Here is a 27,949-nt window from a genome sequence, read left to right on the forward strand (position 1 = left end):
TGTCTTAAACTGAGTGAGTATTTTTTTATTTTATAAAACTAGTTACATTTATTGCGGGTTTAGTTATACACTTTCAATAAAATACTGTAAGTTATATATATATATGCATAAAGGAACTGTACAAATGTGACTCTAAAGAAACATTGTTCTGATTCATCTGAGAGAACTGCCTCCTTACCAGACATTTACTGTGCCAACATAATACAAAATAAGTAGAGAATAAAAAAAAGAAATAAAGAAAGAAGGAAAGAAATGAAAACATGTGCAGATTCCATTTTCTAAAACTTCCAGATGTCATTTCCTGCAATAGAGGAAGTGGTGTAAGTGTATTGCGCCTCAGGAAGTAGGCGTGTGGTCATGTCTCGGCTCCCCAGACCTTTTACTCGCTGAGGAAACACGAAAGCATTCCTCCGGCTGTCCAAAGAGAGCAACGCTTACAAACTTATCATACAACCATCATTTTGTTCCAGCTGACCTATCAAGTTATCTCTCGTAAAAGAAAATAAAAAAAAATACCTCAACATGTTGACATTGTTCCTAAAGTGTAATACCTGTGGAAGGGAAAGAAACTGTGTACAGTGAAAAGACTCAGGGCTGCGTTGCTGGGCTCAGACAGGCGGCGTGCTGTAGCGGATCTCCATGTTGAATTTGTCAGGCGTCTTGGGCAGCGGAGGCTTCTTCAGCATCTTGTGCTTCATGATCATCTCCTCGTTGGCGTAGATTGGGGTGTCCGTGTCATCAGAGTGGTACCCCGACTGGTATCCGCTCGTCTGATTGGATGACTCCGAGGCCAGGGACTCTTTACTCTTACAGCGCAGCAGCTGGCTGAGGAGAGAAAACAGGGATGGGACAGACAGTATGTTTACAGGGCTTCTACAGGTTTCACCAAGTCAAATTTAAGACTTTTTAATACCTTTTTAAGACCATTGTTGCGGCTGTAAGCAGTCAAACAAAGTGCTGCCGCAAGGGACTAAACACTGAGAGATACATAAACACACTGTGACAATTGTATTGCAATAATATATTCCTCCACGCGTAAAATACAACTAGTACTGCAGTTACCAAATGTATAATTACTTTGTGTCAATATAAGTGCGTTAGTGCGGCGGTTAACAAAGTGTTTGCTCCCAGGCTCAGCCCCCTCTCTGTCAAAGCCCAAAAACCCCAGGTGAACAGGTGAAGCAAACAAATATGTTATCACTTCCGCTCAAACCGCAATGAAAACACCCACCACCTACAATATAAGTGCACAACATAATAATCAATAAATAATATAAATGAGACCATAAACAACATACAATATGTGGCTCCTACAACCATTAGGACCTATATCACGACAATCCAAAAAATGAAGTCAGATGTCAGAGTCTGGAAACAATTCCCAGATTTACCTCGTCGGCATTATGGGACTGATGTCTAGATTGACCGCAAACTAAGTTGCATGTTGGTCTCATGTGTAGTCATAATACAGAAAATTATATCTGGACTAGCGACAGAAAGAACTAAAACACCACAGAATAAAAAAATAAAAAAAAAACATTGTAAAGCACTTCGGGAACATTTCAAAGAGCAATAGAGATAGTGTTACATTGACGTAGGAAAATAAAGAACTGTTTAAAATGATTTAAGACCTAGAACACAATACTTCATTCACAATCCTTTAGATTTTTAAATTTTAGACTTTAAAAGGTACACCGTGTAGGAATTTCTCCCATCTAGCAGTAAAATTGTATTTTGCATTCAAACGAACAGTGCTCTGTAGCGCCTCGCTTTTTCAAATGCGTGTTGCGACTACGGTAGCCGTTATGTACCAAGAAGCTATGACAACGTGTCTTCCAATTTTTGCTTTTTTGGCATAAGTATGATCCTCCATTATGAACTAAAGTGCAATGCAGGCTTTCAAATTTGCCGGGGCAGTGACAAGCGCCCCTCACTGATGTCCTTCTCCGAAAAAGGGTTTTTGATTAGCTAGACAGGTAGGCTAGTGCTTTATGTCCCTCTCAGCAATTATAGTTTTTCAAAATGGCGGAACGACATGGAAGCCTCCTTGGACTTGGCCGTCCAGTGTAAATACAGATAAGAAATTCTTCGCTTACAAGGATAAGTCAGATCATTGGCAGAGGTTATTTTACACCAATGAGGTAGAGCTTAGATTAGGCCCGAAAAATCAAGCCCGACCCTACCCGAGCCCGTGCACGTTGTGTCCGAGCCCGGCCCGGCCCGACACATTAACTGGAATTATGAGCCTGAGGCCGATTTAAACCCGACACTTTTTTAATCCGTGGGCCGTTATAACTGACGTTCTCAACTACAATTCAGAGTTGTTTGAACTACAGAAATCTGTTTAAAATGATCTTAATGAATAATGCAACAAGGATGAAGCATGTACACTACTGTTAGTTTATTCATGGAACGGATTGCAAATGGATCGGAATGAAGAAACGTGAAAAAAACTCAACACATTTCTCTGTGAGGACTTGCCTTGCCCTCAGGGGGAGCCTATGCTTGGAGAAGTAACAAAAGAGGACGTTGAAGGCTGACTATCATCTTTTCTGCCACAGCGAGCCTGCTTCATGTGTCCGTTCATTGTCCAAGTCCCCGTTTTATTTACTGTCACAGGCAAGCAGCGTGCCGCACTTAATGCACTCACCAAAGCCGACACATATGTTGTCACTGCCCACGACTTGTTTAAAATGGTTCCATACCTCCGACTTTCCTCCACACTTGCTCAAAGGTAATTCTCCTGTTTTTCTTTTGTTCTTCATATCCTCGAGCTCCATGCTACACACAGCCCAGCAGGCCCAGTGGGATGTGTGCAAGAGGAGGAGACTTCACGCATGACACCTGTTGCATTTTGTAACTGTAGTCTAACTTGTGTAATTTTTTGGACACATTTGTTACTTTGGCATAAATATAGTCTATATAGATAATATTTCTGATTATGGCAGAACTTTCTCCCCACCCAATTAGGCTAATAAAGTAATGATTAAAAAAAACACAAATGTAAGGGCCCCGGCCCGGCCCGAGGATAGTGGTGGAAAATAACGGCCCGGCTCGGGTCGGGCTCGGGCTCGGGCAGAGAATCTAAACTCTACAATGAGGACATATTTATGAATGAAGACATTGATTTTAGCTAATAAAATACTTAAAACACCACACAGTGTACCTTTAAACCCTGATTTAAAACTTGATCTGGAGCTAAAACAGATCAGGAACTGCATGGGTCCCAGATAGATCTATGAGTAATAGATATGCTGATGCGTAGCCCTCACCTGAAGCTGGGCGTAGTTGGCATCTGTTGATTCAAACCCTTTACCTCCTCTGGTGAGAAGCCCATACTGCGGTCTGTGTGGCCCTCCTGTAGAAGTGGCAACAATTGAAATAAACACTGGTGGTTAGTGCCATAAATACTTAACCCTTAAATTGCCCCTTTAGTTTGTAAAGTAGGGCTGCAGTGATTATTCTCTCTATCGATTAATCTGCTGAGTCTTTTTTTCTGTTAGTTGATTAATCATTTCGCCTAAAACACGTGCGTCATCAAATTGCTTGCTCCAAATTTTTTGCCAATCGATTTTAAGTCAATCTTTGCAATAGACTTAAAACAATTAGTTGATTGACAGAAAATTGATTGGCAAAAAATAATCAGTTGTCGAAACATTTTCTGACAATACGCTAATTGAGCAAAGACCGACTTATTTCACACATTGTCATCTCACATCAAGTTCAGTCATCAGAATCATCATTAGTTCTCATTTCAATTCAAGAGCCACATGACAAACTTCCTTTAATTTAAGAAAAATCATGAAAAATAAAGCAAGTAATGACTCTCGTATCGAAGTATATTTTCTGTTTTTAAAATGTCAGATGTGTTTTATTTCATGGATTTTCAAAAAGGTCAAAAAGAATAGAAATGTATGAATGTAAAAATGAATGTATAAAAATAATGTGTGTGTATGTATGTATGTAGGTTTATGGATGAAAAGAAAATGACTGCCAAATCAGTAAAACTGCTTCATCATATTAATTTTTTTTGTGTCAGAGAGGGCTGATTCAACTCCATGGTAGTCTCGCATTGCCAGACCTTCCTTCATAGCGCTGTGGAGGAGGGTCTGGCTAGTCCACACAGCATTCCGTGATGGGAGAAAAACGCGCTCAGGTTTATTGGCATTTCTTTAAACCAATCACAATCGTCATGGGCGGCACTAAGCACCGGCAGCAGGCAAAATAGTCTCTGGAAGGAACTTGTTTTGGTGGAACATGTGTACGTTCAAAAGTAGTTTTAGTCGTGCAACAGAAAACTCAGATTGGACAGATAGTCTAGCTAGCTGTCTGGATTTACCCTGCAGAGATCTGAGGAGCAGTTAACCATAGTCCTCACAAATCCAGCGGAGGTTAGAACGCCAACACAAAGAAAGAGGAAGGTAACGAACATCCGGCAGAAAAGAGTGAAATCTGGCGGAATTTCCAACGCCAACGGAGCAATCCCAGAATTCGGAACATCATGGATATAGACTAACTCCATGGTATTTCCTAAAGCTTTACTTTGTGGTGGTGTGCATTTCTAATATTTCCTAATATTTCATGCAAATATAGAGGAACATTTGGGTAAAGAAAATATTGTTAACTTCTCACAGTAGTAAGTAATCTGACTACATATGTGTTTGTTTGTTGAATTTGAGTCCCAGACACTCACCATGACACTGCTGCGCGCCACCGGGATGTCCTCAAACATCTTCACACTGAGGGGCCGACTGCCCCGCTCACTCTGTTGGGACAGCCTGCACAGAGGAGAGAAGTTATGGAGCAAGATTCACAGCTGAGTAGTTTAACTTTTAGAAGTGACAGGGATGCACCGAATCCAGAATTCAGCTTCGGATTCGGCCGAATATTGGGCATTTTGACGGGGTTCGGTTTCTGCCAAACCTTAGAATTTTTTTCCACCGAACCAAACCCTACGCTTGCACTACGCGCGCTACGCTGGTCGACGTGATGACGGCGCCGTTGGTTACGGGAAGGTGTTTACGTAGGTGGAGCGTTCAATGCAGTAGGCTGTCATAAAGTGAAAATGGAACTGGTGAGAAGAACAAGTGTAGTTTGACAGTACTTTCAGTCAAAAGAAGGCCATTCAAGTCCAGCTACATGTTCAATCTGCAATGCCGATTTGTCTCGTGGTGGCGAGGACCCTAAACAATACACAACATGGCCGCTGTTACAACATTTGGTATGAAACATCCAAAAGAATACAAGTTGTGCACAAAGGAATCTACAGACAGCAGCCGGAATGCAGCAACTTCAGGTACGGCAAAGGAAGGACAGAAAAGGACAAAAATACACTGCTGTGGACGTTATTTATTTCATTAATGTGTTTACTGTGTTAATATACTGAGGATGGGAGTAGGCCGGTATTCGGTTTCGGCAGAATCTTAACCAGAGGATTCGGAATTCGGCCGAACCCCTAAAGTCTGGATTCTGTGCATCCCCAGACAGTGGCGAGTGAGAGCGAGATTCTCATGCTGACCCAAGGGACGGTGGTTTGTCATAGTGCAGCTGAGCCTCCAGGACTTCCCCACTTTGCGGCCTGCTGTAGGGGCTCCTGGGGTCAGGGGTCGCCGGAGATCCTTCTGCCTCGCTGCCTGCTGTCAGAGGGATGTAGTCCTTCCCATCCTGGAGACCAAAAGTACTCTGATGATCACCTCAAATACACACTGGATCAATAAATCCACCCACGAGTTGAAATATGAATTTATATTAAAGCAATCAATTAGTGATAATAAATGTATTCCAGTCTTTTTTTTCTGATGCTGTAATCAGCTTCTCCTGTTGCAACTAGTTTACATCAGCCTGTTTATGCCGCCACACCGGCATCTAGGGCTGGGTACCAAATTCAATACTTTTTTAGACACCAACCGAATTGCCTTTAAAGTATCGAGTATCGACAAAATGCCTCGTCGTTCAGTACAAAATTTCAATACTTAAGCAGTAAATCTCATCAGAGTCAGTGAGCCAATCAGCACGCAGCATGCTTCTACCAAGATCTAATGTTTGTGATTGGCTGTCTAAAGACAGCAGAGAGAGTCACAGAGACATGCAGGAAAAACTCTACATTACTTGTGCCGTAACGTGATTGTAATTTCTTTTTGTTTCATAAAATTGGCATCGAAAAAAAGTATAATTTAGGAACTGGTATCAAAGTCATGGTATTGGTATCGGTACCAGTACTGGTATTGAATATTTTTTATTGATACCCAGCCCTACTATGTTTTCAGGTTGTTCATCCGTCCGTACCCCCCTATCAAGGTGAATATGCTGTAAAGTGTGAGATTTTGTAGAATATGATGTGAGAACTTGCAGAACAAAAAATCTTGTATGTTTCAAATTTGCATATTGCATTTGAATATTTTTTACAAGTGCAAATTTGAACATACAAGTTCAGATATTTTTGTTCTGCAAGTTCTCACATCGTATTCTACAAGCTCTCACATTTTGCAGCATATTTACCTTCATAGTACCCGTCTGTATGTAGCTTTGTCCCTGTCTCTTGAAAACCATATCTCAGAACCGCCTTGAGGGAGTTTCTTCAAATTTGGCCTTGGACTTTTAATTATGACAACATTTGACACAAATGTCTAAATGGATGAAATGTAAAGTGATGGCATTTTATACCAAAAAGGTCAAAGGTTAACTTCACAGTGACATCATAATATTCGGGCCATTATTCATAACTCAGGAACAGAAGGGGAGACATTTGGTCGGATAATGAATATGCGACATTAATCTTGAAACTGTGCTGATTATACAGATCTTCTGTCCTGCTGGGTTAAAGAGTGTGTGAAGCATCCACATTTCACCAAAAAATACACTTCATGCCTTTAGATTAAATTGCTTCAAAGTCTTCACTACATATATTATATGAGTCTGGACGGACATGGATGTAAACCTGCAACCGCGAGGTGGTAATCCTAGTGTTTTTCTACTTTTCAACTTCAGCTAATGCCTTCCTAAATTTCCCAGAATTACTTGGCACTGCTCAACGAATGGGTGTGAACTTGTTGCAATGGGTTGTTTGGGTATACGGGGAACACTGACAGCCAAACAATAGCATAGTAAAACACTGGGACTGAGAGATATTACCAAGGAAACTTGTGTGCCTTTAATCAAAATTGTATTATGGACTATTGAGGCTGTGATGTCAGTGCAGAAACTGCTACATCTGCATCCTGTATGATTGGTTTCACAATGACTGTTGAATGTTGAAAGAACTTCTGTTTTTATTCTATGTGACTGACAATATTTTAGAGAGTTTTAACCCTCAAATGTGACCCGTTATCAAAATGTCTATATCAGAAATATGGGTTTCTTTTTAAACAAATTACCCCAAAATAACATGGATGGTTCCTTGCAACACTCTTCGCAAGTACAATTAATGATCACTATACTTTCATTACATTTTCTAAACAGTATTCGGAATAAACTTTGACATAACCAGTCTGTGATTATCCATCAACATACGTTACTCTAATATTAGTCAAAATAATTCATAATTTCAGCCTTTTTGACTAACAAATTTGGTATACTTTCCTTTAAAAGAGGTTTATTGACCACGAATTCCAAAAATGTGTTTAAAAAACCCCGTACAAAAACATTGAAAAAATGTGTTAATGTTCTATTTTGACCTGAGAGGACAACAAGTGCATGGTTGGCGTGAAGACAACACGAGGGTTAAATGTTTCACGGATACAGTAGACACGTGTTTTGAGCCAAACAGACCTGTTGAGCGCTGGCCTGTAGCAGGTTGCCCAGATGTTCGACCAGCTCTGCGAATGTTGGCCTGTCTGTGGGACGATCCAGCCAGCAGTCCAACATGGTCTGGTATCTATGAGCACAAATCAATTGGATTACGGTAAGACATCGGAGCAACTTTACTTGTGTACATTACTGTGTGTAACTGCATCATGTTAACTTGCCACTCACATCTCAGTGGTGGCGTATTCTGGGGGTCTCATCCTGGTGCCTTCCTTCAGCCTCCTGCAGAATAACTCGTCGATGCAAACACCCGGATAAGGAGAAGCCCCTAGAGGAGATACAACAGGTGACATTCCACATATACAGTGATCATTATGGGTCCTATCTAGCACCCGGTGCAGCGCAATGCCTGACGCAAGTGTCTCTGCTAGTTTAAGACCGGCGCAGTTGTCAATTTCTCGTCCAGCGCCCACGTCGTTTTAAATAGCAAATGCACCTGTGCCCAGCTGTGCACCCATGGGCGTGCTGGTCTTACCAAGGGGGTAAGCTAGCCTCCGCACAGCGTACCTACTGTGGTGCCATTTTGATGCTAATAAGCCATCACCCGCCGTTAGCATCCCATTGACTGCCATTCATTTTGACGTCACATTGACAGCGAATAACTTTACATCTGAAGCATTTAAAGACTCTATTTGTCCATTGTTTATTTCTAAAGAAACACAACAATGTATAAAAGGCTCCATTACCTTGTATCTCACGTTATGGCTCTGTAGCAGACGTTTTTGTAAAACTGGGCTAACGATTGTGTCATAACCACGCAACTTTCTGTCGCATAATAGACAAATTACCGTACAGTCAGGAGAAGCTAGCAGGCAGTTTCGTCTTACATTAGCTGTTTCAGTTTAATTACTAATGTTAACTAGCATTTTAGTTATATTTTAATAATTAGCCTGTGCTATGTTATCTCCTTACATATACCTGCGCTCTCCGTCTCTACAGGTTGCTCACGTCACATGTCTCTCTCAGTTGGAGGGTGCGCAGTAACGCTCCGCCCTCACCGGAAAAGTGCTTCTAACAGACTTCACTGCTCTCCGTTGCAAATCTAAAGCATCGCTTTGTCCATTAATTTTACTGTCTATGGGTCTTACAGGGAGGTGTGTTCAGGTGCATTCTGGGCGCATTATCTTGAGGCAGCAGAAAGTGATTGCGCCATTGACCAACAAAGACCTGGTCTAAATTCAATAGCGCAGCATTTCATTGTTATTTTAACAGCAAATTACGACTAGGCTCGTGCACAGCACGCACACACTATGCTTGTTACACACACACACAGGGAAGCGCAGCAGCACATAAAAATGCAAAAGATTACAAATAAAAATATTGCGGTGCAAAAAAAAAAAGAAGAAGAAAAGAGTCAACTAAAGTAGTAAATGTACTTAGTTACATTTCACCGCTGCTAGGCTTACCCAGAGAAAAGATCTCCCAGAGAAGAACCCCAAAGGACCAAACATCACTTTGTGTGGTGTACACCCGATCGAAGATGGTCTCGGGAGCCATCCACTTTAGAGGGAGACGGGCCTGCAGCAAGAAGAAGATGTCAGTTTCATTGTTTCACAGATCTTGATTGTGTGATGGATCACCTATGCGTGAGTTTGGGGGTGTGGGGACTCACATCTCCCTTGCGGACGTAGTCAGGGTCTTTGTAGACATCTCGAGCGAGGCCGAAGTCGCAGATCTTCACCACGTTGTTCTCTGAAAGCAGGATGTTTCTGGCTGCTAGATCTCTGTGGATGCACTACAGGGCAAACAGAAACAGACGAATTCACATTCACACGCAAAGAGGGATTATTATCTACAATTTGAAATGTCTACATGTACGTACAGATACATAATTGTAGTTTCACCTTGCGGGAGGAGAGAAACTCCATGCCTTTGGCCACCTGGAAGCTGTAGCATATCAGGTCCTCCATGGTCAGATGGTAATCGGCTGAGCTCTCTGAATTCACACAATACATTTCAAATCATAAACGTACACCCTGAATAACATTACGTGTGTCCACAACCAGCAATGCACTGGTGCAAAAGTGAAAGCTGTGTCATTCGGAGTTGTTTTCCCCACCTTCCTGCATGTCCACGTTGCTGCCTGAAGACCTGTCTCCAGCTGTGGAGCAGACAGCCGTTCCTGTGCAGATGTCCAGCTGAGCGAACTTCCCCAGACCCAGATCCCCTTCGGTCACATCCTCCTCTGCAGATGCCCACTTCTGGCTGTTCAACCGCTTCCTCTGTTGACCACGTGGGTAAACGCAGAAAAAAAAGAGTCCGAATCATGATGATTATTTTATTCAGGGTGCACGTTTTAGTGGTTTTGTATGTATTGCAGCATCGTCCATGTTGGATACAATCTGTGGGGTCAGTACATTGCTGTGTAATGGTGCGTGGTCACTTATGTGGCTGTGTGCAGCAGTCTGGGCTGACTGCAACCACATCAGAGGGTTGGCTACAGTTTACTGGCTGCATGATGATTACACATTATTTACCTTGTAGGGGCTGTACTCTCCGCGCTTGCTTTTCAGGTAGCTGGAGAGGTTTCCGTGTTTACAATACTCAACAATCACCATCAGTGGCCCTGCGGAAAGAGGGGAAGAGCAAAGAGGTAAAGGATCAAAGTAAGACAACTCATAACCTTACATTACATGGCCTACAGAGCACATCTAGAGGCTGATTTAATGAGAAGAGTGAGGCATATTAGAGAGAAAGGAAAATAAATACTAGCCACCCAAAGTAGACACAGATAACTATAATTAGGTCAGGGGAACCCTTGTGAAGTTCCATCACTAGCCCTCATAAAGAAGAAAATCAGCAGGGACACACTGCATGCTCAGGACACAAAAGGAGACAAAGTAAATAGGCCTGTCTTTATGCTACAGTACAGCTATGTGCTTTGACTCACCTCCAGGCTTCGTACAGGCTCCCAGCAGGTTGACAACATTGAGATGATGTCCTATATGAATGAGAATTTTAAGCTCTGACATCAATGCGCGGTACTCACTCGACGTGGCTCCCTCTGTAACACAGATGGATGCATTAAACTGTGTGTTTGGAGGTTTTCACGGTGCATAGGCCTACTGTTTGTCTGTGTGCATGTGTGTCCGGGTGGAGAGAAAGGGACTGGGAGGACTAAAATACTAACCCTTAAGCATCTTGACTGCGACAGTGGTGCACGTGGCTGCTTTCTCTATGCCAAAGGCGGCCGCTTCTACCACCTGACCAAATGCTCCTCGTCCCAGTGGGTCACCTTAAATGCAGGACATTTTGTCATGAAGACATTCTTGCAAATAACACCATTAGTGCCGATATTGTTTTCTCAGATGTAATAACTCTTCATCGACACTACTCATCATAAGATGTGTTCATTCAAATTTATTTTAAACTTGTAAATTTATGTAAACTATTAACTATAAAAAAGGGGCTCCTTCACAGAAGTGTCTCAACAACTACTGGATGGATTGCCGGGAAATTTGGCAAATCACATCATGTCACCTCAAGTGGAGGCCTGCAAAATGTATTACATTTCAATCATCCTCAGCTGTTTGCTGCCAATTAGCAAATGTTAGCATGCTAACAGGCTAAATTAAGATGGCAAACATGGAGAACATTATACCTGATAAACATCAGCATGTTAGCATCTTTCTTTTTTTTTGTCTTTTGTCTCAATGTCTACAGCCACGCTAGCAGCTCTGTAAAAGGCTGCTCTTATGCACAGCAATGCTTTAATAGCTAACATCAGTATGCTAAGCTCACGATTACAAAACTAACACACTGATGTTTAGCAGGTAATGTTTGCCATGTTAACTGTCTTAGTTTAGTATGTTGTTGAGGGTTGTTGAGATATTTCAGTGCTTCCAACTAGCATGAACTGTGAACCTAAGACCTAAAAATAGAAATTAAAAGAAATGTGAGGGAACTATCTGAGCTGGGACTTGTAGGGGGCTCGGCGTCTTGCTCAATGACACTTCAGCAAAGCAGATGCTTGTTGTCAGAAGTTGAAGCGCTGTCTCCTTACTCACTATGCCCCCTTGCTGCCTACAGTATTCTCACCCAGCTTCAGCCTATCCCGAGGGAACTCCCATTTGTTAGCATCATAAGTGAGCCTTTCACACTGCTCGTCCATGGGAATGTCCTCAGAGTCCAGGATCATGGACAGGTAGCCCGTCTTCAGATCCCCACCACTTGGCTGAAACAGTGTGAGATAGAGAGAGAGATTATGTGTGATTTAATGAGCCTGAGTTCATTAATGTCTCTTCCCTGTCACTACAATAAAACTGAACAGCAGTTTAGTTTTCCAGTGACTCTGGTGCCCTTCCAGCAAAAGGGGTCCAATCAGTGCTGCGGGTCTACGTGACTTATGGGAGCAGAGAGTGGCCCTGTTTTTCCTAAATACAAAGAAGAGCGGCCACTGAGAGCCAGATCAGTCACTTCTAATCAGTCATACATGCCCGCAGTGTGTGTGTGTGTGTGTGTGTGTGTGTTAGCTGTAACTTTATTTTTAATTTTTTTAAATCAGTATCTGCTCCCCTGTGTGTAGCAGGAGGGAAAATCCGAGGAAGGAAAAGTGTTGCAAAGGGAGGATAAGGAAGTTCTTACTCTCTTTCTTCCACGGATGACAAAGACGATCAGTAACCAGAAAAACATGGCGATGACCACTGAGCCTATAGGAACAATCAGTTCCACATTAGTCTTTTCCTCTGCACCTAGAATAGACAAAACAATATGAATTGCAGGAGTGTTCGCAAACATAAATCCTCACAAAACGATAAAAACGTGTTAAAGAACAGTTCATTCAACAATTTGACAAATTTGGAGAGTTCTTTAGTGAAAAATGTGGGACAGTCACAGTGGAATGTCGGTTATAATTGAAGTGGCGTGCCTTGGCAGCGTTGCATAAAGTTCAGACAGGTTTGTCATTGTCTTTGCCGTGTATACATGTGTATATGCGTGTCTCTGTTTGGGTTGGAGGAAGGAGACTGTTGGAATCTGGACTGTAAGCAAACTGAAATTGTATCTAGTCAAATGGTCAGGAGTCAGCACGGACAACTATTGCGAAAGACCACTTGGAAAGGGCTTATCAGAGCCATAGTGTGTAACTACAGGCTGTAATGAGCCGTCTCTCTCCACTGCCATTCAGCTTAGGGACTGTACGGAAATTATTAGGGGGAAAGAGGGGATCAGAAAAGAGGATTTTACTGCTAGTCTTTCTTTTTTTCTGAAGGGAGAGTAGTGTAAATGTTTAATCTTTTCACTTGTTCTTATCCCAGATCAATTCTACCCTTATGGAATGTATTGTAAAAATGTTTATTCAATCAAATAGTAACATTACAAAGATAACTTTTATTTTGAAGACACATGAAATAAACATGCCCAGCCATGCAAATCATGCACAATGTAATTGATTTGATGAGCAGTCAGACATCTGATCTCATAAATGTCAGGCATAAGATTCAACCCCCATCCCAATCCCAAAAACCTACGCAACGTCTCTTTTAATTGCTTGCTCTCCCTCCCTGTTGCTCTGTGAAACTCCCTCACATGCGGAGACTTTCTTGTTAGCGGGTCCGTCCTCTACCCTCCCTCGTTCGAAGGGCTGGCGCCTGAGCAGGGAGCTACTGTATCTGGGTCTACATTTTGCTGGCGGGGACCAGGTCACGTAGGCCCCGATTCTAGTCACAGCATGTGTTTGTTTGTTGCTGTGTTTCTGTGTTCAGGACAGAAAAGAGTGGACAGGAGAGCAGAGGCTGGAGCTGGGGCAGGGCTGGCCTCTGCCTTTGTCCCGCAGTCCCCTCATTGTTTTCAATTTAGAAAGTCCCGGGAGGATGTGTGCTAACTGGGCCAACTTCCTGTCATGTGGAAGTAAAGTTATTCTTACATCTTTGATATCAAACATGTTGTATTCATGATGTCAACTGATGAAGCCTTGAGGTCAGATATAAATACAGAGTCTTCATGAGTAGTGTGGGTATTGTCAAGAGGTTAAGGCTAAAGTCTCTTGCATAAGCTATGAACAATATATTTTTTACTACCAGCTAGGGATTACTGAACGGGCCTACTGGGAACAGGCCCAGGGGTCCAAGAGGTCATGGGGCCTTTTACCAGACTCAGTTTGAAGTGTGTGTGTGTGTTAACATTTCTTGTTGGAAAGTAAATGTTCACTAAATCTAATAAATGGCTACAAAGAGACACAAAATGTCTACGAAGAGATGCAAAATGAATACATAGGACATAAAACAATTAAAAGAGACTCAATACGACTACAAGAAGACACAAGACGATCAAAAAGAGACGCAAAGAGACAGAACAATTAAAAAGAAACATAAAATGTACAAAAAGCACAAAGGATAAAGAGAAGCAAAATGACCACAAAGAAACTACATTAAGACAGAACGACTACAAAGAAACTCAAAAAGACTACAAAGAGACAAAAAAAACGACATTGAGACCAGTGTTGGGGAAGTTACTTTTAAAAAGTAGTGTTTGCTCGTTACTCGTTACTTTTAAAAGCAGGCGTCTCTGGCAGAGACTGAAGTTAATTATACAAAAACTATCTTTGACCATAAAGCCAATCTATGGTTTATCAGTGAAGTGTCTGCACTACACTGCAGACTGGATTCTCTACTCTCAGCTTTGTGTCTGCCTGGCATGCTCTGTTTGTAGGACAGCCGATTTAACCGCCAGTCCTCAGCGATGTAGTGGCATGTGTCACGTAGCTCTCCGCTCAGAGCGCCGTCCAGCAAAAAGCCATGAAGCTTAAAACGCTCTCAAAAGTTAGCGTTGGCTGCTTCTTGCTTGCCATGATTGCTCTGCTACCGGCCTCTGTCACGTACCGTGTGGAGCTTGTGAGCACGCAGCTGAGAAGGCAGTGTCGCTGTCAAATCTGTCCCTGGGAAAAGTAACGTTGCACCGAATTGAAAAAGGAACTATGTTTCGTTACCAAATTTTCAGTAGTAGCGCTACTTTTTAACCTAAAAAAGTTGTTACATTACGCAACACTTATTGAGACAGAACGACTACAAAGAGAAACAAAACGAGGACTCCTTTCAGTCTGGTGTGGGGGGGTGACTACTACTAGGTAGAAGGGTAGAAGGGCCTTTTACATGTCTGTGCCCAGGGACCCATTGTCTTATAGTCCATCTATGCTAACAGCAAACGCAAAAACTAATATATCAGGTACGATTCAGGGAGGGACTGACCTTCAGTAGTCAAGTAGGTCTGTGAGGTGTCACAGCCACGGCTGTTACATGCACTGCATGTGTATAGACCGCTGTCCTCCTTCTTCACACGCTGGATTGTCAGGATGTGGTTGTGCTGACTGAGAATCACACCTGAAAGCAGTCCGTACCGTTATTTTAAAAAGCTGTTGCAACTGATGAAGTGAGTCCGTGTTGATTGGAAAGCCATGCACTGTCTCACCTGAGCCCTCCACCACAGTGTGGTTGTTCTTGGTCCACACCACCGTCGGCTTCGGCGTCCCGGCAGCATCACAGAGGAGACTGATGGTTGCACTCACGTTAACTTTCTGATCGGTTAAATTATTAAGGATCCTTGCTGCCTCAAGACCTAAAACCCAGAATCAAAGTAAATTCATTTCAAACACACCATAAAACTATACATGTCAGTTTATTGTTGTTGTTTTTTGAAGATATTCTCTCTTAAATCATCTGAAAGAATCAGTTAAAGTTGCGAAGCACAATGTTTCAAGAATTTCCCTCAATTAAATGCCCCACTCCTAATACTTGCATATTTTCTTATTGTATGGTATTGTGTATTCTTCATGATCCTAATATTCATATATTCTGCCCTGTCTAAAGATAGTGTAACTGCACTGAAAACAAATAGAATATTCTGACTCTAAAGGCATTAAGCACCACTTAAAGATTGAAAATCTGACAAATCTTTTATTTTCAATGCACAAACTTGTGAGATTTACTTACAATCAAATTTTCCATTGTGAAACAATAAAAATTGGTCATTGTATCAACCTTTACAACTCAAACAGATGGAACACACAACATCTAAACCCTTCATGATAATAGACAACTGTACATTTTAGTACATTTTTCTTACTTTTGAGAGAAAGACGGCGTAGCAGGCAAGTTCTCTCCTGAGTCTTGATGTTTTCCACCTGACAGGCATACAGACCCTCATCCTGACGGGACGCGTTGGCCAGCGACAGCTCCAGGGCGACGTTGGTGCCCTGCAGGCTGGACTGCACGACGTGCGACAGTGTGAGGGAGCGACAGGGCTGTACCGGCGCAAAATGCTCTGACTCTGAGACGTTAGTCACACGGAACCAGGCGAGGTTGCCGTAGATCAGCCTGTCAGCCTTACACCGCAGAACCACATGGTCCTCCTCTATGGGCTCAGTGGATGGAGACACGCTCACCTCAAGGCCACCTATACCACGCACAGATGAGGACTGAGATGTAGTCATGGTTACAGAGAGAGCCAGGAGTGGAAGAAGTATTCAGATCCTTTCCTTAAGTAAAAATTACTATTACCACACTGTAAAAAAAAAATACTCTGTTACAAGTAAAAAGTTCTGCATTGAAAATGTTACTTAAGTAAAAGTATGTAAGTATCATCAGGAAAATATACTTAAGGTATTAAAAGTAAAAGTACAAACTGGAAACAATGTGTTTAATGGTCTAATCATTTCAGCTGGACTTGTATGCCGTTATATTGTTGGGTAGTTTAATTTCTTACAAAACATCATATTTTATGTGTTTTGTGTGCAAAAATCTTATCTTGTACAGTAACTAGTAACTAAAGCTGTCAGATTAATGTAGGCTGAAAAAGATTTTCTCATTGGAACTACAACTTTTCTTTTTACTCTATAGGCTATATATATATATTTATCTTTTTACTCTATGCTGCTATTTGGAGAAGATGGCTCCAACAGAATTTCGTTGTATCGCGTACACCGACAATGAAGATCTATCTATCTAGTTCCATTCCACCACTGGAGAGAGCCCACATGAGCGAGAAAGAAAGAAAAAGTGCTCACGTGTGACGTGGAAAAAGATGACGCGTGAATCCTCTCCTACTTTGTTGGCAGCCATGCATCTGTAGAGGGCGTGGGCCTCAGCTTTCTGAATCTTCAAAGAGCTGGCGATTTTCTGGGGAAATGCATTTTTACTTTTTTAATAATTGCACATGAAATATAGTCAAAATGCAACATCCACTGTTTAACTGATGGGATTCTTATTTTGATGGACAGCAGGGCGAAAGGGGGTGTAATCAAAAGGAATTATTTACCTTTTGGGCGTGCCCAGCGTCAATCATAATTCGTTCTACAGGCTTGTGACCGGTGCTATTGCTGATATCTCTCCAACCTGTACACTCGGCCAGCTGTACCTCAGACTTTACCAGCCCTGACCTGTTGGCAAAAACAAACAGAAAGCAGGTGATACTTAAATATCTTTTTTCTATGATGGCAATTTTCAGTGCAGTGCCACACTTTTGCAGAAGTTTCTCTTTCACTCGCATACACCAAATACATTTTGTTACACTTACAAGTGAAGAACTGTGACTTTCACTGTTACGGTCATGTATTTGTTTTCCATATGTATCATTTTTTACATTTGCAAAAATGTCCATCTTAAAGGGGTGGTTCAAAATTTTGGACATAGGACCTCATTTCCAAGTTAGCCAGTGTGATGTTTATCAGTGGAGACTGTTCTCAACACGTTTGATCCAGTCCTTCTAGTTGCAGAGTTCGCTGGTGCTAGGCTAGCGCAAGTCAACGGTTTATGCTAGCCTGCCATTAAAAAAAGTCACACTCCACAGTACACCTGAGGCAAATAAATTATAACGCCAGACTATCGATGTAAATGTCTGTGTTGATAGAATAATTTTAGAAATAAAACTTGCATTGCAATAGTTATACTTTGTTCCCTGTAGTTGGTAGTAGGCAGGCATAGGCTACAGCAGGCGGACTGATATTACCTAGACTACCGGGGAAATTCTGCCGCTGCTGAGAAACTGGTCCCTCAAAATTTTATGTGATCATAGAGATGCAAGGATATTTATTTAGATCGAGGACATTTACATTGATAGTCTGGCGTTATAATTTATTTCCCTCGGGTGTACTGTGGAGTGGGTAAGACTCTAAGATGTTTTTAGTGGCAGGCTAGCATAAATCGTTGACTTGCGCTAGCCTAGCACCAGCGAACTCTGCAACTAGAAGGACTGGATGAAACGCATTGAGAACGGTCTCCACTGATTTGCTCGCAGCACCTGAGAAGCCACATGGTGATCACCTGGAGTTTGCTCAGAGTTGGAGTAATATCACTCCGCCCAAGTAGCAGAAGTAGCAGTGCTTCGCCTTCTGAGAATATTTTACTTTACTTTATACTTTATTAGTCCCATCACTGGGAAATTTGTCTTGGACACCGTGCATAGTCTAGTCATGCAAAGCAACATGATCAAAGTACATAAAACACATGATCAAATACATAAAAACACAATAATAGATCATTCACACAATACAGCATCCATTAAAAAAAAAAAAAAAAAATATATATATATATATATATATATATATATATATATATATATATATAGTTCCAAGTATGTATATGGTTAGAAGATGGCTGTGTATCATGTGACCTTCTTATATGTACATGCTGTGACTATACAAATCACAACATGTAAATAGGAAAAGGTTGGCGTTATTTTGTCACTTATTGGGAGCAGTAGGCGATTACCTCCAGGATCTGTGCTAAGCAAGGCTAGCGCTGGGTGCGTCAGACAGAGTCACAACATGCACGGAGATGATAAGGTTATGTATGGAATTATCTAACTCTGGGGGATACGGTGAATAAGCTAAAGTCCAGAGAGGTTAAAAACAAATTTCTGATTTTACAAAAATACACTCTGAGTCTGAATAACTGATGTCCTTCTTATCAAAATGGACATTGTGACGAGCATGAATCACATCCGCTGATCGGCATCAGGTCAGAGTGTGCTCTCATTGTCTCCTCTCTTGTTTTTGTCAACATCACGAAAGCAGCTACTCCAAATTTAACAACCTGTTGACAATGAGTGACTGGGAAGCATGTGAACACTGCGTGCATACCCAAAAGGAAGTCCCAAATCATTTTTTGTCTCTCTCTCTCTCTCTGTGACTCTCTCTCTCTCTCACACACACTGAAGAAAGGTGACTTACAGAAAGGCCTTTGGACCTCTTTAGACATCTACTGCCATCCAATGTTATGTTACATAAAGTGTATGAAACCCATGACCAAAATAGTCGTACATTCTGTCATTGTGTTACTTATGGATGGAATTATTGTGAAAATAAATGATTCTCTTTTTTGCTGAGGACCCCCAGGAACCCCTTCAAGGACCCCTAGGACTTTGGGAACCACTGTTTTAGTAGACCCAGCAACATGAAGTAGACTGTACTGTACTTACTATAATTCACTTTGAATATCCTGATAACTGTAAGAAAGACATTTCTAACCACACTTTACTGTAGCTTTTACACTATTTGTCATAGAAATGTCCAACTTTTCTCTTTCTCTGTCTTTCTCTCTCTCTCACACACACACACACACACACACACACACACACACACTGAAGAAAGGTGACTTACAGGAAGGCCTTTGGACAGTCCTCTTTAGACATCCACTGCCACTGGATGTGTGCAGGTGTGGGAAATCCACGGGCCGTGCACCTTAGGGTGGGGCTGCTGCCATACGGGTACACATCAGTGTCCACTGCCACCTCCTTCTCGATGATATGAGGAGGCACTGTAGAAGAAGACAACAAAGAGTTATCGCCACAGTCTCTCGAACCAAAAAAAGGCAGCTCAAGAAGAAAAAAAAAAAAAAAAGTAAAGTAGAGAGAAAACATGCCGTTGACGAGCAGCTGGAAAGAGCGTCTCTGTTCCTCTTTGGTAATCTTATTGGTCAGGACCATTGTGTAATTCCCTGCATCCATTTCTGTGACTCCCCGAATAATGAGGGCATCAATTTTCTGTTTTATTCTGTAATCATCCTTCAGCGGCAGGCCATTTTTTAACCTGGGCAGGCAACGGAAAGTACTGTTACAAAGTCATCTGCATAAAATCTAACATAAAGTATCTGGATCAACATGCAAAGGTCTCAATGGAAAGTTATCCTCAGCACACAGACTATAACTTCTTAACATGCTACCAAAGATGTGTAGCAGGGATGCACCCAATCCAGGATTCGGCATCGGATTCGGCTGAATATTGGGCTTTTTGATGGGGTTGAGTTTCTGCCGAACCGAACCCTACGCTTGCACTACACTCGCTACGCTGGTCGACGTAATGACGGCGCCGTTAATTACGGGAAGGTGTTTACGTAGGTGGAGCGTTCAATGCAGTAGGCTGTCAGAAAGTGGACATGGAACTGGTGAGCAGAACAAGTATAGTTTGGCAGTACTTTCAGTCAAAAGAAGGCCATTCAAGTCCAGCTACATGTTCAATTTGCAATGCCGATTTGTCTCGTGGTGGCGAGGACCCTAAACAATACACAACATGGCCGCTGTTATAAAATTTGCGTTTGAAACATCCGAACGAATATGAGTTGTGCATGAAGGAATCTCCACACAGCAGCCGGAATGCAGCAACTTCAGGTATGGCAAAGGAAGGACTGCTAAAAACTTCATTAATGTGTTTACTGTGTTAATGGACTGAGGATGAGAGTAGGATTCGGTATTCGGTTTCAGATTCGGCAGAATCTTAACCAGTGGGTTCGGTATTCAAAAATCTGGGTTTGGTGCATCCCTAGTCTCAACGGAAAGTTATCCTCAGCACACAGACTATAACTTCTTAACATGCTACCAAAGATGTGTAGTAAGCCTTTAACTGATTAACTGTATGACAAACTGCTGCTTGTACAGTTGTAATGCTGCAACTGGTTCTTCTACTGAGAACGTACCATTTATAGTCGGGCTCTGGGTAGGCCGAGTACTTGACAGGGATAGATGTTTGATCTCCCACATTTACCTCCGAAACCTTCGTCCACGGCTCTTTCATATCAATGAAAGGCTTTTCTGGAAACACAACCACAATCGCAAAATATTTCAAAATAGAAATAAGCTTACATTAAAGAAAAACAAACACATCACGTGAGATATCAAACACAGTGCACGTGCTGAAAGGAGTATTGTAATCTGACTATTTAACTTCAATCATTGTTACTGGGGAAGAATACAGCCCACGTGAGATTTCTGTTGGTTAAAGGTCCCATGGCAAATGACATTTCACTTTATGAGGTTTTTTAACATTAATATGCGTTCCCCCAGCTTGCTTATGGTCCCCCAGTGGTTAGAAATGGTGATAGGTGTAAACCGAGCCCTGGGTATCCTGCTCTGCCTTTGAGAAAATGAAAGCTCAGATGGGCCGATCTGGAATCTTCCCTTTATGATGTCATAAGGGGAAAGGTTACCTCCCCTTTCTCTGCTTTGCCCGCCACCCACAGCTGCCCAGACAATTCGGCCCGCCCATGAGGAAATAGAGCTACAACCATGACCGCAATCTGGTCAGGACCACACCACCACCCTCCACCAAAGAGACTTCAGATACAGTATTAGGGGACCACTAAGGTCTATATAAAGGAGACTTCAGATACAGTATTAGGGGACCACTAAGGTCTATATAAAAGAGACTTCAGATACAGTATTAGGGGACCACTAAGGTCTATATAAAAGAGACTTCAGATACAGTATTAGGGGACCACTAAGGTCTATATAAAAGAGACTTCAGATACAGTATTAGGGGACCACTAAGGTCTATATAAAAGAGATTTCAGATACAGTATTAGGGGACCACTAAGGTCTATATAAAAGAGACTTCAGATACAGTATTAGGGGACCACTAAGGTCTATATAAAAGAGACTTCAGATACAGTATTAGGGGACCACTACGGGCTATATAAAAGAGACTTCAGATACAGTATTAGGGGACCACTGAGGCCTATATAAAAGCATCCAAAAAGCAGCATGTCATAGGACCTTTAATGCCATATTTTAGCTGAATTAACTATGGTATTTTAAGAAAGAAAAGGTGGAGATATTTTATGTAAAACCCCCTTGTGAACTTTTATGATTCACAATGAGCCCCAAAACTGACAAACTGTAGTAAAATATTATCAGACAATAAGTCAAACATGTCTCTATCCCTGTTGTGAATCTAATAAAGGATTATCTCATCTCATCTTATCCAGCAAAAAAAATCTACAAGAAAAAAAAATAACTTTAAGGGAAAAGTAAAGGAACTAAAAAACTTTCCCCCTGAATGAGAGGTATTGACACTACGGCGTGAGAAAAACTGCATGCGGTACGATTAGAGCATAACCGACCTACTTTAACTTTCATATATTTATATCACATTCTTAACAATATCACAGATGCTCCAAATATAAAATATATGTCAGGCTGAATTGCAGGGAAAGATACACTCATAATAAAATACAAACAAAAAAAACCCTCAGCGGTTTGTAAGAGAAAAAAACATGTCTTAGGGTCTCTAAGCTCTCATGAATGTATGTTCAGACTGCAGGCAAAAGTGGCCCAAATCAGATTTTTTTGGGGTAAAGTGACCAGGTCAGACTTCTTCAGAAGTAGTGTGAACACTAAAATCTTGGCTAGATCTGATTTTTTCAAATCAGATTTAGAACACTTCCATATGTGGTTCTGAATCAGACCCAGGTCAGATTTTTTTCAATGCGACCGCAGTGTGAACAACCAAGGCGGATTTGATGCGACTTTTGCGTCAATCTACATTCAGTTCACCTACCGTACACTTTGAGAAATGCTGAGGCACTTTTCTCCATCTTCCCACTGGATGCAGTGCAGGTGAATTCTCCAGTGTGATCCACTGTCACGTTCTCCACTATGAGTGTGTTGGACAGCTCCAGGGAGTTCCACAGCTTCTTCTTGTGGGGTGTTGAGTGGCTCGTCTTCGAACCGTTCACCGAGGTCTGACATGAGAGAGACAATTATGTTATTACCCTTCACAATAATTGTTTAAATTGAGACCAGAAGAGAGAAATGACCAAACGTTGGCTTCAGTCTACCAAGCTTTTTTCATGCACAAATGGCAGAAAATGCTGTTTTCTGCCTCTCAAATATGGAGTTGTCCTGCTCTTTTCTGTTTTATATCATATTAAACTGAATATCTTTGAGGTTTTGACTGATAAAACAAGACATTTAAAGACTTTGAGAAACTGGGATGGACATTTTTGACTATTTTCTTACATTTTAAGGACCAAACGATGAATCTAATTATTATTATTATTAACATAATCAGCAGATTAGTCGATAATGAAATGAATTGTTAGTTGGAGCCCTACCAAGCATATTTTTCTTATGTGAGCTGGCACAACATTAAAAACCCTCTGGTCACCTATGCACTTTGACCTGGTGTAGAGATAAAGTGAAGGATTCCCGAAAGCAGGAAGTAAGGAGTATGTGCCGAGACAATAGGAAGTACGATATAACACTTCTGGTGTCTCTGTCTGTCTGTCAATAGCGGTGTGTAAAAGCGGCTGATAGAAGGCTGTCACGTTAAGTATACAAGGGCATTGCCCATCACAAAGGATGAGCAGAGAAGCCTCGGGCACTGACCAGGGCCCGGCCGGAGTGCGTCCAGTTGAATTCGATGCCCACGTTGAGCTCGGTTCTGGCAGTGCAGCTGAGCACCAGCAGCTCCCCCACAGACAGCCTCATATGCGCGGGGGTCAGGGTGAGTTCATAGATCTTGTATCCTGCGGAAAAGGGAGGGAAGACACGGCAGTCAGTCGAAGGCAGTCAGTCGAAGGCCCATTGTTCTCCTGAGACTACCGACTCTCTCTCTCTCTCTCTCTCTCTCTCTCTCTCTCTCTCTCTGTCTCTGTGCCTACTCTGCCTTGCTCGCTCAGTACTCCACCAAGTCCCTCTTTCAATTACTTACTATCAGTCCACACTCTCACACACACACATACAAAAATCTGCATTAGGAGGTCTGTTCACTGTGTTGGTTGTCATTCAGTCCAATAACACACACATACAGTCAATTACTACTATTTTGACTTCTACACGTAATACTTTGCTGTATGTGAATCTTTCTCCATCTTACCGACAACAGCAACAATGTAGAGAGGGGACTTGAACGTCTCATTTCCAATGCGGGTCTGGCAGGACACGACGCCGGCGTAGCTGATCAGATGACTGGGAACAGTGAAACCCGTCCTGGCGTCCCACAGAGAGTCCTTCCCATCGGGATGAAGCTCCTTATTCGGATACTTCTGACAGACACAGACATTTACTGATTTGGAAAACAGAAACCAGCAACAATTTTACACATGAGCACCCCTATTCTGGCTATGTAAATAAGATCATATCACTTTTTTTTTTTAAACACCACATTAGGTGAAAAATCTGTGTAAACTGATATGAAATTATCAGGGGTCGTTGATAATAAAGGAACTGATGTCACTCCTGAGAATGTGTCTTTAAGCATGTTAGCCTGAAACCACATTTTGTCTCAGTTCAACTAGTTTAAAGAGGAACATTTTACTCTTTATGTGGAGTACAGCTCCTTGAAAACAGGATTGAAAACAGTTGTGTAACATCTATATAATCTGTGACTCTAGAGGAGCTTCATAAAGTCAGAAAAACACCCCCGATGATGTCAACATTGTTGTGTCTTGGGCTTGGAAACGGAAGGAAAAAAATATAACAGAAAGTCTGTGTCAGGAACTGGGGCATGAAGTTTGAAAAACATGTGCATCAACCACCAGATATGGAGCGGCAAAAGGTAATGACGCTATTGGTTGCATTTTGTAAGATCCCGTGATTTTAGAGCTTGACACATACTAGGGAGAAAAAATATCATAACATATTTTCTTTGCTGTGATTTTGACCATTCCTTTTTAATCCTGCAACCCTTTAAAATGGGACGGGATATGAGTTTGTTGTCATGCCTTTCATGCTACAGAAGTTGCTCCAGCTTGTGCAACACTTTAGATTTCCCAAAGAAAGAACATGAGGAGAACGGAAACAACTCTTCCTTACAGTGTGGAGCGTAACGTTGAGATTCTCCACCGAGCCTCGGCATGGTATGACCACCCGCTCTCCCTCCCGGATGAACACCACCTCATATTCTTTCTCAGACGGCACAAACGGCACCTTGTCATCTAAAATCAAATGTGCAAACATCAGATAACGTGTGAAGTTAAGAAGAAAGTGGAATCAACACAACACTGACAGGGTTACAGTGAGGAGGCAGTCAGGGTGGAACTGGCTGCTCTTATATTTGGTCGTCTCAGATTTTTTACGGTATTTTTAGGGTTTAAATGACAGTGACACTATTTGCAGTAATATTACTCATAAAAATATCAACAATTTAACTAAGGCTATGTTTACACGGAAACCATCTGAAGAAAAAACACAAAAGTGGTGTTGCGTTCTCACTTTTTATTCCGCGTTTAGACAAGCGTTTTGGGGGGGGAATCTGCGTGCATATGGTGACGCAAAAGTGTGTGAAATAATACAAATGTAGTATGCACACCAGGCGGCTAGGTGGTAGTGTGAAGCACTGGCACACAACACCACCAAGTCTGCGCGCCTGCATAGAATCCTTCTACTTCTCTCCCTCTCCTCCTCCTCTCTCCCTCTCCTCCTCCTCTCTCCCTCTCCTCCTCCTCTCTCCCTCTCCTCTCCCTAGTAGCGTGAAACCACAACATGGCGAAAGCGAACAACAAAAGCTGACAATTTTGTCTGGACAAAACGAGGAGGTGGAGTTATTGCTCCAAAATCCCTTAGATTACAAAGCCACGAAGGCCTGCCAGTCAAAATATATAGACATATGGACCGAATTTCTTCAGCAGTATCCTGTACCTGGAGAGACGTCATATCCACACGAGAAAGACGCCATCTGTAAAAGTCAGATATCGTCAAAGCTGAAAGCCATCTGGATCAAGTATAGGCAGGCTGTGCATACCCAACGGCGGAGTGGCCATGGGCGAGTAGTCACTCTATATTTGGATTTATGTAACAAAATATGGGTTGCCACCGTAAGCAGATCAGAGCAGACTTTTGCATTTTTACCCTTTAGACGGGACCCCGACGGTGGAGTGTTTTTAAGATTTCCACTCTGGAGGGTGGTTTTGCTTTTTTGCGTTTTTAAGCCCCAAAAACGCCGCCGACGTCTAAACGAAAGACACATCTGAAAAAATGTTTTGTCGTTTTCACCCGCAAACGTTGTCGTGTAAACAGGGCGTAAATTTCACCAAATACGTAAACACGACGTCACAACAAACTACAGCCCCATCGTGCCACTGCCACCACTCCAGCTACCCCCCAAAGAAATAAGGTTAAAAAGGGTTATACCGCGAACAAACACATAAGCGGCTGCTGAAGTCTTGCCATCTTCGACTTTCAGGTCTCTGTAGGAGCACCGGTACTGCCCGGTTTCATTGACAGTGGCGTTGGAGATGTGCAGTGTTGTGCAGAAGAGTCCCGATCCGCTGCAGTCACTGGTGGAGAAGCGAGAGCTCGTAGGAGGGGTCGTCCACCTCAGGTACTGACGGCCTCTGTTAGTCAAGAAATAGAGAGCTCTGTTTGTATGTTTGGGTATGGATCAATGGATGGATTCAACTCAGTAACATTCATACATACCTGCATGTCAGCTCCAGGTTGTCAGATCTGTTCATCCTGTGAATGCCATAGATGTTCAGCATTGGTGGATCAGGCATAAACCGCAGTTCGATGGCTGCAGGAATCAACAATTCAGTCACAACAAAGACACGATCAACAGAGATGACGTCACAAATAATAGCTACATGAAGGAGTCGGGGGTCTTTATTGTTCCCAATATTGCGCACAGTATGGTCCTTAGACATGTTTAATGGAAATTAAATCAGGTCAGAAGCACGAGGTAGAAACGTAAAGTACAATACAGAATAAAGTAGGGCTGTTTTGTAACTGGCTCTCTGGCTACTCTGGGCCATTTTTCCACTGCTGCAGAAAATGGCGTAGCTGTGTCAAAACAGGAAGCAGGGGAAGATGGGAAGGGTCAGGCTCAATGACCAAGCACAGTGTGGCCTAGGTGGGGTTCCTGTTTCTGAGGATACAGGCTGCCCACCTCCTCCCTGTGAGGCCCTAAAGCACATAATGCATTGTATGGAAAAAACCTGTTTTAGGCCTGACCAAGTAGGCATTATACAAGTTTGCTTTAGTTTAACTTAATGACCTCTACATTAACGTTTCACTTTAACAATTAAAAACTGGAATTAAGACTGGCGGAAATAAATTCTTCTTTGATTTTCTATAATAATAATAATTCCCTTCCTTTTCTCAACAGAAATTAGCTTATGCACACACTACAATACTTTTTCATACTCTTCGTATTTCAAATGTATCCAGTGAACAGATTTATGCAGCTGTTCATAAATCAAAAAAGTATTCAGCAGTATGACAGTCCTCACAGTCCTAACTGAGGACATTTTGGACGAATTGACAAAGAAATAAAAACAATCTGGTAGAATATTATTTCAGACTATAACAAAGCTCCTTCAGTTTGTTATTTATCAGAAGACAAGGTAAAAAAAAAATATATATATTGATGAGTTTTGAATGTATTCTCTTACCAGCAACGCAACTGATTTTCAGAATAATGCCAAACAGTGGAATGACAGAGACTGCCTGAGCCATCATCCAACTGAAGACATAGACAGAGTCCTCATGAACATCTAATAAAATAAAAAATGAAAAAATCTTCACTGCAGTATTGATAATCCTACGCGCTCGGTGCTAATCCATTGATTTGGGAGGTTTTATATTCCACTCCGGAGAAAGTTTGCGGCGCCACTAAGTCATGAAAACTAGCGGCAGCAGAGCGGCAGTGGCCGGGGCTCAGCAGCAGTACTGGAACGGTGTAAAGTGCGGCGGGCTCACCGTGTCCCCATGGAGCTGCTACTGCTGAGAGGATGGAGAGACGGAGACGCGGGGATCAGCCTGCAGGGGAGGAGCGACTCTTCCCCCCCTCCTGGAACTAAAAGCTACCACATGAGCAGTGTTGTAACGGGACGAAGTACAAATACTTAGTTACTGCACTTAACCCTTGTGTTGTCTTCCCGTCGACCAAGCAACTTTTAGTTTTTCTGGGTCAAGATTTGAAATCAAAACTTATTTTTTTTCC

At 42.2% G+C, this 27,949-nt stretch overlaps 1 protein-coding gene across 3 annotated transcripts; it reads right to left on the bottom strand.

Moving 5' to 3' along the window:
• On the bottom strand, positions 1 to 27,787 carry kdr (kinase insert domain receptor (a type III receptor tyrosine kinase)). Of its 3 annotated transcripts, none has more exons than XM_028587493.1 (30): positions 27,706 to 27,787; positions 26,428 to 26,521; positions 26,140 to 26,342; positions 24,823 to 24,944; positions 23,885 to 24,053; positions 23,395 to 23,534; positions 22,565 to 22,748; positions 20,706 to 20,820; positions 19,656 to 19,822; positions 19,394 to 19,550; positions 17,053 to 17,173; positions 16,802 to 16,913; positions 15,862 to 16,191; positions 15,208 to 15,354; positions 14,988 to 15,119; positions 12,388 to 12,494; positions 11,842 to 11,977; positions 10,934 to 11,038; positions 10,694 to 10,807; positions 10,281 to 10,369; positions 9,863 to 10,025; positions 9,648 to 9,739; positions 9,416 to 9,538; positions 9,210 to 9,321; positions 7,972 to 8,071; positions 7,768 to 7,873; positions 5,519 to 5,664; positions 4,694 to 4,778; positions 3,273 to 3,358; positions 1 to 825 (listed from the first exon to the last, which is right to left on the bottom strand). In XM_028587493.1, exons 2-30 carry the CDS (start codon positions 26,502 to 26,504, stop codon positions 609 to 611), a joined length of 3,957 nt encoding a protein of 1,318 aa, XP_028443294.1. In that variant the 5' UTR covers positions 26,505 to 26,521; positions 27,706 to 27,787; the 3' UTR covers positions 1 to 608. The 3 variants fall into 3 exon arrangements, with proteins under 3 accessions (XP_028443294.1, XP_028443293.1, XP_028443292.1); XM_028587492.1 differs by having other exon boundaries at positions 23,885 to 24,050; positions 27,399 to 27,761; XM_028587491.1 differs by having other exon boundaries at positions 27,399 to 27,761.
• Positions 27,788 to 27,949: the final 162 nt, after the last annotated feature.

Source organism: Perca flavescens, chromosome 9 (assembly GCF_004354835.1).
Source record: "Perca flavescens isolate YP-PL-M2 chromosome 9, PFLA_1.0, whole genome shotgun sequence".
Classification (NCBI taxonomy): Eukaryota; Metazoa; Chordata; class Actinopteri; order Perciformes; family Percidae; genus Perca; species Perca flavescens.